General features: G+C 45.1%; 1 protein-coding gene across 3 annotated transcripts in view; it reads right to left on the bottom strand.

Moving 5' to 3' along the window:
- LOC121936939 (transducin-like enhancer protein 1) overlaps positions 1 to 10,133 on the bottom strand; it is a 28,108-nt gene extending 17,975 nt beyond the window's left edge. For 2 of the 3 annotated variants that reach the window (XM_042479656.1, XM_042479657.1), the window contains exons 1-5: positions 9,921 to 10,133; positions 3,413 to 3,513; positions 3,134 to 3,303; positions 2,482 to 2,545; positions 2,166 to 2,210 (exon numbers count right to left, since the gene is read on the bottom strand). In XM_042479656.1, the coding sequence (XP_042335590.1) occupies positions 2,166 to 2,210; positions 2,482 to 2,545; positions 3,134 to 3,303; positions 3,413 to 3,436 (303 nt within the window). In that variant the 5' untranslated portion in view covers positions 3,437 to 3,513; positions 9,921 to 10,133. Of the gene's footprint in view, positions 1 to 2,165; positions 2,211 to 2,481; positions 2,546 to 3,133; positions 3,304 to 3,412; positions 3,514 to 9,920 lie in introns of those variants that run through there. The other variant, XM_042479658.1, reaches the window with a different exon arrangement.
- Positions 10,134 to 11,159: the final 1,026 nt, after the last annotated feature.

Genomic DNA, 11,159 nt, shown 5'->3' with positions numbered 1-11,159 from the left:
CAGTATTTTCTTATATTCCACCTTTCTCCCAATATAGGGACTCAAGGCAGCTTTAAGGTCCTTGTTACTTATTAAAAGACCAGAAGCCCCTTTCCTGTATTTCATCGGACAACCCTAGAATTATAGGGTCCATTGTCCCCAACCCAGCTTTAGGGAGAAGGGTCTTTTGCAGTGGGGGATTCAAATCCCGCCACCTCTCCCCTTTGAGGAGTGGAAAGCAGGAAAAATCAAAAGAATGAAGCACTAAGAAAGAAAGAAAAAAGTCGATACATAAATCATTAATTCCCCCCCCCCTCCAGACCACCAAAACTGGGTTAGCAGTGTCAACGGCGTGACCTTTCCGATGCCGGTAAAAAAGTCGGCTGGCAATGGGGTGGGAGGAGAAAGAGAGGGATTGAGTGGCATTAAAAAGGCACCTGCTGGGCCGAGGGTGGCGGGGATTTAATCTGAGGGGAGGCACCAGACAGCGAGAAAAGAAGGAAGGAGGAAACAAAGCGAGGGGCGAAAGAGAGGGGGATTTATCGGCCTTCGCCTCCTGCAAGTTCGCATTTGTCACGCAGGGGTTTGTCAGAGCCCTGGCTGATGAGCGATCTTTAAAATTATGTTAATTATATTATATTATATTATACCAGTGTGTGTGTGTGTATATATATATGTATGTATGTATGTATGTATGTATGTATATATATATACACACACATATACGTGTGTGTGCATACATGTGTGTGTATGCATATGTGTGTGTGTGCATACACACTCACACACACACACACATATATATATATATGCATGGAATGAGAGGAGAGAAAAAAGGAGAAATGCGAACAGGCGTCTGGCAAGCAGCCAGCAACACCTGAAGCCGGCTATAAATTTTGCCGTCTGCACACTGGGAAAGAAAGAGGGAAATGCGTTCAGTTTCCAAGGAGGGTGGAATGGGGTGTGTGTGAAAAAAATATTTTTAAAAACAGCATTATTTGGTATGTTTGGGAGAGAAAGGAAGGAAGAGAACCAAGCTGCTCCGATGGATGCGTGGCGCATTGGCAAAGAGGAGGACGGGCTTATCAAGGAATGAATCCACGCTTTGTTTTATGATATATTTTATTGCAATGGGCCCTCGATATCCGCTGGGGTTTGGTTCCAGGACCCCCTGTGGATACCAAAAATCCATGGATGCTTCAGTCCCATGGTGTGCAACAGCATAGTAAAACACTGACCCTTATATCAAATAGCAAAATCACCATTTGCTTTTTGGAATGTATATATCTGTGGGTTATTTTCAAGCCATGGATGGTTGCATCCATGGATAAAGAATCCGTGGATATGGAGGTCCAACTGTAGTTGCATTTCTAGCTCATCTTTCCTGCAACAGAGTTCAAGGTGGTCCTCTTCCCCGTATTTTATGCTCACAACAGCCCTCTGAGGTAGGCCAGGAGGGGAGCATGCAGCAGAGGCAAGAAACCTGGCTCTTAACTAGAGCATCCCAGCAGCCTTTTGGGGATGATTTCCAGTGAAGGAGACTCCACCAACACTAGGAAATTGGTCGCATTGCCAAATCTTATTATCAGGAAGTTAATTCTGATTTTCAATCAAGATCTGCCCTCTTGCAACTCAAAACCATTAGACCTAGACCTACTTTTCGGAGCAGCAGAGAACAAACCTTTCCCCTACGCGAAAACCCTCCAAAGTACCATCACATCTGTTGCAGTTACAATCTAACATTAAAACCACAACACCACACTGGGGCTTCATCCACATGGCAGAATTAATGCAGTTTGACACCGCTTTAACTACCATGGCTCCATCCTATGGAATTGTGGCATTTGTAATTTGTTCTGGCACCAGAGCTGGCAGAAGAGGTTAAACATCTCGCCAAACTACAAGTCCCAGATTTCCATAGCATGGAGCCATGGCAGTTAAAGCAGCACCGAACTGGATTAATTCTGCAGTGGAGATGGAGCTTGACTATCTCAGAAATAGCAGGCGTTCAGGAAAAAACGAGAACATCACAGGATAAAACAGGCTTATCTATTTTGTACTTTGAGACAAACCCATGTAACATTAAATCCATCAACGGTGCCATCGAATGAACCACTTTCCCCAACTTTAACGACATTTCAAAACGGAGAAAAAGAAACTGCGCACTGACAAACTTTGCATAAGCTTACCTGTTTGTGCATTTCAATGTTCAGCCCATAGGACATTTCGTAATACTGGAAGACAAAGCAAAAAAATGCTCAGAAAGAATATGTATATATATGAAATACACACCCACTGTTTCCATGTGTCTGCTTTTAAACTAACTCCTTGGCAAGCTTGGCCTCAGTCTTCCGCCTGTATGTTGGACATAACACTCCTAATCTCCTTTGCAGAGTCATGATAGGATTACAGGAAAGGATTGACAAAACACTATGAATCACGAAAAGTACTATTTTATATCAAACACACACAGACACACAGAAACACACCAACCAGGCCACTCACCATGACATAATGGCGCTGGATTTCCGTTTTTTCCGTCGCCAATTTCTCGCACTCCAGCTTTAAGCTGTAGAAAACAGACGGGAAAAGGCGAGAAGGAAGGTGAGGATCATTCATCCCAAAATTTGGGGACAATCCGGTCCCTGAACAATGTGGGTCGCACAACTGCAGACCCACACTCTGTGTCTTGTGTGCAATTTGGATTCATACGTTCTCGCTACGAATCTCTAGGTCCTCCAACACAACTCTGCCAGAAGTCGACCACAGAGTTGTGCTGGATGACCTAGAGTTTCATAGAGAAAACACTTCTCTAGGCATTTGTCGGTCCTCCAGCAAAGTTTTATGATCAATGTCTGGCTGATGCTGACCATAGACTTGCACTAGAGGACCTAGAGATTCCTTAGAGAGGGGTAAAAAGAATAGGTCTCTTTTATTTGTGGTTATCCCACATTCACGGGCATCCTTCACCCCAAACGTCAGTGAATGTGAAGGGATCACTGTATTAAGTGATCCCTTAACGGAATTGAACCAAGATGGGAGCAGCTACCAAGAAGGCCCTGTCTTCCAAATCCTTGCATTGCTTCTATTTGGAGAATATATCCAATTATAAGCATCTCTCCTCCAATGCAAAAAAGGGGGACAATGTTAATTTTACCTGTGATACTGGTTTTGCAAAAACTGGAACTCCTCTTTGATCCGGTCCAGGATCTCCGGGTAAGTCAGCTTCAAGGACTGTGGCGTGGTTGAAACGACACTGGCAGCGGCGGCGGCTGCAGCAGCCACAGCGGCGGCGGCGGTGGCGACAGGTGGCGCCGGCAGGTGAGCCTGGACAGGACAGGTAGAGAAAGCGCCCGTCACAAGGGCCATCAGGTAGATATATCCAAACTACAACTCTCAAACTTTCCAAGAAACCTTTCAGTTAGGGATAACTTACCGGAGGCCGGTTTTGGGGGAACATCCTTGGAACAAAACCATAGGACTGCAATTTCCGTTTGGTCACTTCAGTTCCTCTTGGTCTGGCAAACTCTCGCCCTCCTACAAGAAAAAAAGATCATTTATAATATATATAAAATTTGTAATGTTTTTAAAGCTGGAAAATTTAAGTCTTGGGTAACCCAGTGAGTGGATAACGGTTTGGGTGCAACAGTTTTGTACCAAAACAACAGGATTGTGGTTTACAAAATGCGCTGGCAGAGCGTCAACCGAGAAAACATAACTTGCCTTACTCTTGGGTCACCCAATGGGTTTTTAATGCTCGAGCAGGGATTTGAACCCCAGTCCCCAGAGTTGTAGTCCAACACTCAAACCACTATCCCATGCCGTCTCTCTGTTGTTGTTGTGTGCCTTCAATCGCTTCCAACTTACGGTCGGGGTTTTCTTGGCAAGAGTTGTTCAGAGGTGCTTTGCCATTGCCTTCCTCGAAAGTGGGCTTCTATCGCTAAGCTGGGATTCGAACCTTGGTCTCCGGAGTCATAATCCAACACTCAAACCACTATAACACACTAACTCTTATTCAGAGAAGGTTTGCCCTTGCCTTCCTCTGAGGCTGAGAGAGCATGACTTGCCCAAGTGGGTTTTGCAATGCTCGAGCGGAGATTCAAACCCAGGTCTCTGGAGTCGTAGCCCAGCACCCAAACCACACCGCTGGCTCTTTAGCGGAGGGCACTTTGGCCACCGTGAGCAGTTGCCTCGGATGTCTTTCTCGTCCAAGAACTGGTCTAATTCCCTTTTAAAGCTGTCCCAAGTTGGCAGCCGTCCGGACTTGTAGGAAACCGATTTCGCTCTAATCGCCAGCTTAACGAAATTCCGTCCCAATCAGGCTTGGAACGAGAGAGAGCCAGATCGCCTCAAGCGATCGAGAGGCGGCTGGCGGCGACCAGACACCGATGGGGTTCCTTGAATCGGAAAGAAAAGGGATACTGAAAGAGAAACAAGAATTGTGCACAGAACCAGGCCATGAACCTCGGAGGATGTGCGTAGATATCTTGTCTCCCAAGAAGGAAACACTGGATCCGGCACCCAAGATTTTCAGCGTTAATGATTGTTCCCAGGCCTGGCATAGTGGTTTGAGCATTGGACTAGGACTCTGGAGGCCATGGTTCGAATCCTGGCGCGGCCATGGGAACCCACTGAGTGACTTTGGGCAAGTCATGCTTTCTCAGCCGCAGAGGAAGGCAATGGAAGACGTCCCCAGAACAGATTTTGCCATGAAAACCTTCTAAGAGTCACCTAAGGGTTGCCATAAGTTGGAAATTTGGTCTAGGGCTCTGAAGACCAGCGTTCGAATCCCGGCTCAGCCACATAAGCCCACTGGGCGACACTGGGCAAGTCACACTCTCTCAGCCTCAAGGGAAGGCCATGGCAAACCCACTCTGAATAAACCTTGCCAAGAAAGCCCCGTGATAAATTCGCCTTAGAGTCACCATATGTCAAAAAGGACTTGAAGGGACACATCCCAGGATTCCATAGCACTGAACCATGGCAGTTAAAGCGGTGTCTAACCGCATTAGTTCTGCAGTGTAGACGCAGCCTTAGCTATCAATGTGCCCAAGCTAGGATACCTACGAGGAATATTCTGCAGAAGTGGATTAAAAGGAAGAGACGGTTCATACTCCAGAACTTCAAATCCAAGGCTGAGCCTCCAAATCACACAAAATATTTCACGGTTGACAAGAGTGCCCTTGGGCATGTCAAGTGTCTCTTTGCTCACCACGCACTGAATCTCAAGCAGAAAGAACAGCGCTTCAAAGCCGGAGAGCGCATGGACTGCACACTGCTTAGATTTCTTTGTCTCCAAGCTGTTGCTGCTGTGTGTCTTTGAGTCGCTGCCGACTTTCTGGGCAAGTTTCTCCAGGGTTTGCCATGGCCACCCTCCGAGGCTGAGAGAGTGTGACCCTGACCCCTGCCATGGGGTTTTCTTGGCAAGATCTGTTCAGAGTGGGTTTGCAATTGCCCTCCCATGAGGCTGAGAGAGCGTGACGTGCCCAAAGTCACAAATGAGTTTCCATGGCCGAGCTGGGATTCGAACCCTGGTCTCCAGAGTCATAGTCCATCAGTCAAACCACTACTGGCTCTCTTTCCTCTCTCTATTAAAGGCAGCTATGTTAAGTGTGTGTTTGTGATTTAAGAAGAATGGTGCACAATGGAATAAGAATCCATTGACTTTTGTTGTTATAATTAGATATATATTGAGAGTGCCAATGTGGTGAAATAATAATAATAATAATAATAATAATAATAATAATAATAATAAATATATTACATGCATGTGATATATTATAATATATAATACATGTATTAATACATGTATTAATATATGAATAATAATACTAAGTAGTTATTATTTAATGATGACAATGACGATAATAATAATAATAACAACAATAATAATAATAGGAGTAGTAGTAATACAGTGGTACCTCCACATTCGCTGGGTTTAGAGGCAAAGGACCCCTGTGAATGTGGGGAAAAACACAATTAAAGAAAACACCTTTTACCTAAGAGAACGCCACTCTAGGAATCTCCAGGTCCTCCAGTGCAACTCTATGGTCAACATCTGCCAGGCGCTGATCATAGAGTCATGCTGGAGGACCTACAAGTGCCTAGAGAAGTCATTTCTCTAGGAACCCCTAGGTTTCCCTGCACAACTCTATGGTCAACTTCCGCCAGAGTTGCTCCGAAGGACCCAGAAATCCCTAGAGAACACATTAAACAAAACCGCAAACAATCAAGCCCGCCAGAAGTTAAAGCCGCAAATATGGAAGGCCAACTGTATGATAATAATAGCATATATTACTGTTATTATTCCACCACATTGACTTTCTCAATATAATATTCAATTTTGCACCGTTCTTTTCGCTCTCAGTACCAGGGCTTTAAAAATCAGTGTCGCGTTCTGTGGTTCTTCTGGCAAACCAGGATGACCAAAAGGAGAAGTGACGCCGTTCGGTTGCAATGTATTGAAACAATACATCTGAGAAAACTGGCTTCAGGAAATACATTAAACCTGGCTCTTAACCACAGTTTTAACCTCATTCCTAACCTGGGGTTTTTTGACCAATGGGGTCAAAAAACAATAACCCACCAGTCACTCAGTCCGAATATCTCTTTATTCCAAAAACAATCCTATTGCATGAGCACTGAATGCCTTTCCGTTTATTTCAATATCTCCACTTGCCAAACTTCCAACTTTCCAAGTTTTAACTGCTGATGGAGCTGAAGCCGCTTTTCGCACCAGAGACCTGAAGAAAATGGGTGGATATAGATCAGATGCATGCTAATAAATGTAATTGTTTGTATTGTTGCTTTGGCCCTTGGTGCACAATTGGATATAAACTGAATAAATGCATCATAAGCATACAATCCATTATTATTATTAGGAGCCAGCATGCTGTAATAGTTTGAGTGTTGAACTATGACTCCGGAGACCAGGGTTCGAATCCTGGCTAGAAGGGTTTTGGATTGCAGAGTTTTTCACATTTGGGAATATTTTCATATACATAGTGAGATATTTCGATCATATTCATTTCGGGGGGTTGATACATTTATAGGCCAAGTTTGCAAACCATATATCGATAGCTACAGAGCAGTGTGGCGAACCTGTGAAGGTGCAAGAGGATGGCCACTGTGGCACAACAACCTATGGTCCTTCGTTGCGCAGTGGTAGCCAATGGAGCAACTGAAGAGCGATAGGCAGAAGTGTTGGAGCACAACAGGAGTGCCTGATGCGCACCAGAGGTTCCTAATGCACTTCAGAATTACCCAATGCACATCAGACATGCCCAAATGCCCAGTGCCCAGTGTGAGCCCAAAGTGCCCCATGCACACCAATGAGTGCCAGAAGTACTCAACGAACACACAAGAAGTGCCAGATGCACACCAGAAGTGCCTCAGGTGCACCAGATGTGCCAAAATGCATGCCACAAGTGCCCAGTGTGTGCCAGAAGTGCCCCCTGCATACCAGAAGTACCCAATGAGAGCCAGAAATACCCAATGAACACAAGAAGTACCAGATGCACACCAGAAGTGCCCAAATACATACCACAAGTGCTCTGTGTGTGCCAGACGTGCCCAGTGCGCATGTACCCAATGCACACCAGAAGTGCCCAAATTCATGGCACAAGTGTCCAGTGCACTTCAGAAGTACCCAATGAGTGCCAGAAGTACCCAAGGAGGGCCCACAGTACCCAATGTGCACCAGATGTACCCAAATGCACGTCTCCAATTTGTGCCAGAAGCGCCAGATGCACATCAGAAGCTCCCAATGAGTGGCAGAAGTATCCAAGGAGTGCCCACAGTGCCAGAAGTGTCAAGTGCACATCGGAAGTACCCAATGAAAGTCAGAGGTATCCGAGGAGTGCCCGTAGTGCACCAGAAGTGCCTGATACACCCCAGAACTGTCCAAATTTATGCCAGAAGTGTCCTATGCACATGAGAAGCACCCAATGAGTGCCAGGAGTACCTGAAGAATGCCCACAGTGCCAGAAGTGCCCAATGCGCATGGGAGCACTCTTGCCTGGATATGCTCCTTCTCATTTCACTAACAGGGTTTAGGGCGTTCCTGGAAAGTAGCTACATAAAGTTATGAAACGTAACTCTATAGGCTCTCGGATGAAGATGACCCTGACCATTCTTGGCAGGGCCAATGGTAGGGGGATTATGGGAATTGTAGTCCAAAGCATAAGGTTTCACCCATTCACCCTTGTTTGAGACACTGGTTAAAACTCCTCGATGTATGGGCACAGAAGTAACTTTGCAGCTGTTTATTAAGGGCAAACAGAAGACATTTCTTTCACCCAAACCCCCCAAATTTGGCCTCCAAATACTCTTTATTTCTAACTCTTTGTCCAGCTCCTTCTATCAGATCTCCAAACAGGAAAATTGCCATATATTTCCATGTTGTGGCTCTTCTTCTTCTTCTTATTATTATTATTCTATTCATTTGCATCTTGCAAAATTGGGACTTACAGAGCGGCTTGACACAATTAAAAGTTACCAAAGCATCCGCGCCGCATATTAAAATGGCTGATAAACTTACAAAAGCAACACATTTTGACCGCTGCAACTAGACAAGGCTGTTCAGGAGCAGCCAGAAAGCACTCTAGACATGCTCAGGAGTGCCCTATTCATCCCTCCAATAATTTACATTTTTAAAAAGTTGATTAATAACCATTTTTACTGAGCTTTTCCACCCTTCCCCCCCCAAATGTAGAAGTCAGATCCCTAAAATCTCCATCTGCCTCACCTTTACAAACAGGCAGTGCTTGGACTGCAGCTCCCATTATCCCTGACCCAAAGCTGGGGCTGATGGGAGTCGAGTCCCCAAAGAATGCTGTTAGCCTGAAGCACACACATCCTTTTTGTTTCTCAAGAAAACTCCCAACTCAATCCACAAGCAGGTGGTTGTTGGACTGTAGCTCCCATTATCCCTGACCTGAAACTGGGGATGATGGGAATGGAGCCTCCAAATTAAAAGCCTTTAATGCTTTTTTAAATATAAAAAACCTGATTCACACATATAATATAAACCTCCCACATTCAGGAAACTTCTCAACCCCACAAGCAGCTGATTGTTGGACTGCAGTTCCCATCATCCCCGACCTGCAGCTGGGGATGATGGGAGTAGAGTCCCCAAATAAAAACATTTAATGCTTTTTAAAAACAAACCTGATTGACACATATAACAACCTCTCCCTTCAGGAAATCCCTAAACCCAAACCCACCTTGGACTGCAGTTCTCATCATCCCCGACCTGCAACTGGGGATGATGGGAGTAGAGTCCCCAAATAAAAACATTTTATGCTTAAAAAAAACGAGTTTCACACATATAATACCTCCCTTCTTTCAGGAGACTACCCCCCCCAACACAACCCACAACAAGCAGGTGATCATTGCACTGCAGCTCCCATTATCCCTGGCCAACAAGCTGGGGATGATGGGAGTGGAGTCCCCAAAGAAAAACCCTCTAATGCTGTTTTTAAAAACTGTTTTATATGAGAGTCCCTGTACTGGGAGAAAGGCGTTGTATAAATTAACATAAACACAAACATAATAATAATAATAATAGCATTAATTTCCTCTTTAATTCCCTCAATCCAACCCCAAAAGCCCCCCTTCCCAAACCAAAACCCACACATTTTCCCTCTTAAAAACTGATCCCCCCAAAGAACCCAAATGAGATCCTCATGCACCCCCTTTTTTCTTCCTTCCCCCCAAAGCCAAACAAAAGACCATATATATATATATATATTCCCTATTTTTGCAAAAATAGCAAAACAAATGGAAGGAGAGGGGAGATGGAAGGAAAACAAGCCTCTTCTTCGACTCTTTCCCTCAAAAAACTCAAACCCACCCTCTTTTTTTAAATAAAGACCCCCCCAAAAAAAAAGAAAAAAAAACAACCTTGGAAGAGACCACCACCAAAAAATGAGAAAGAGACTCACCCAAATTCAGGAAAGGAGGGGGGATCCAAAGAGGTTTCTGGGAGGGTCAGGGAGGGGGCCTCCTCCTCGATCCCCCCCTTTTTTATTTTTAAATTTTACTCTGCGATCCCCCTTTTTTGATCCCCCCCTTTTTGCAAAAGCCTGCCCTCCCTCCTTTGCAAAGGCTTGGCCAAAGGATCAATGGACCCAGCGCCAGCTCCACGTGGGGTCTGGCTGCTCCTGCTCTTTCGCTCCAGTCAGGCGCGTCGGAGCCAATCAGGAGGCGTGGAACGCAGGAAAGGGGCGGGGCGAAAGAATAAATAAAGGACTTGCAAAGGAAGGTGGCGGCGGGCCCCACGTGGGATTGACTGGGGGTGAAAGGGAGGGACGGGCTCCTGATTGGTCGAAAGCGGCCTGCCTAGAGAAAATGTGTCAATCCAAGAAGAAGCCGAGGAGGGAGGGAGGAGGGTTTCATTTAACCCTTTCAGGGAAGGAAGGAAATGGATTGGAAGGAGCCAGGCTGGGGTTAACCCTTTAAAGGAAGGAATCGGAGGGCAGGAATGGAGTTAAGCCTTTCAAGGGAACTCCCCCGCTGGGTTAAAGGGGAGGAATTCATTTAACTCTTTAAAAGACCTCCCACTGGGCTGACCCTTAAAGGGGAGGGATTCATTTAACCCTTTAAAGGGACTCTTAAAGGGGAGGGATCCATTTGACCCTTTAAAGGAAACCCTCCTACTAGGTTAACCCTTAAAGGAGAGGGATTTATTTGACCCTTTAAAGGGACTCTTATAGGGGAGGGATTCATTTGACTCTTTAAAAGACCTCCCACTGGGTTAGCCCTTAAAGGGGAGGGATTCATTTAACCCTTTAAAGGGGCTTTTTAAAGGGAAGGAATCAATTTAAACCTTTAAAAGACCTTCCACAGGGTTAACCCTTAAAGGGGAGGGGGTTTACTTAACCCTTTAAAGGGCTTTTAAAGGGGGAAATTAATTTAACCCTTTAAAAGACCTCCCATTGGATTAACCCTTAAAGGGGAGGAATTAATCTGACCCTTTAAAAGACCTCCCATTGGGTTAACCCTTAAAGGGGAGGAATTCATTTACCCTTTAAAAGACTTCCCAGTGGGTTAACCCTTAAAGGGGAGGGATTCATCTGCCCCTTTAAAGGACCTCCCATTGGATTAACCCTTAAAGGGGGGATTCATTTATTATTATTATTATTATTATTATTATTATTATTATTATTATTATTATTATTATT

This window comes from Sceloporus undulatus, chromosome 7, assembly GCF_019175285.1.
Source record: "Sceloporus undulatus isolate JIND9_A2432 ecotype Alabama chromosome 7, SceUnd_v1.1, whole genome shotgun sequence".
Classification (NCBI taxonomy): domain Eukaryota; kingdom Metazoa; phylum Chordata; class Lepidosauria; order Squamata; family Phrynosomatidae; genus Sceloporus; species Sceloporus undulatus.
This window is presented reverse-complemented; position numbering and strand designations above follow the sequence as displayed.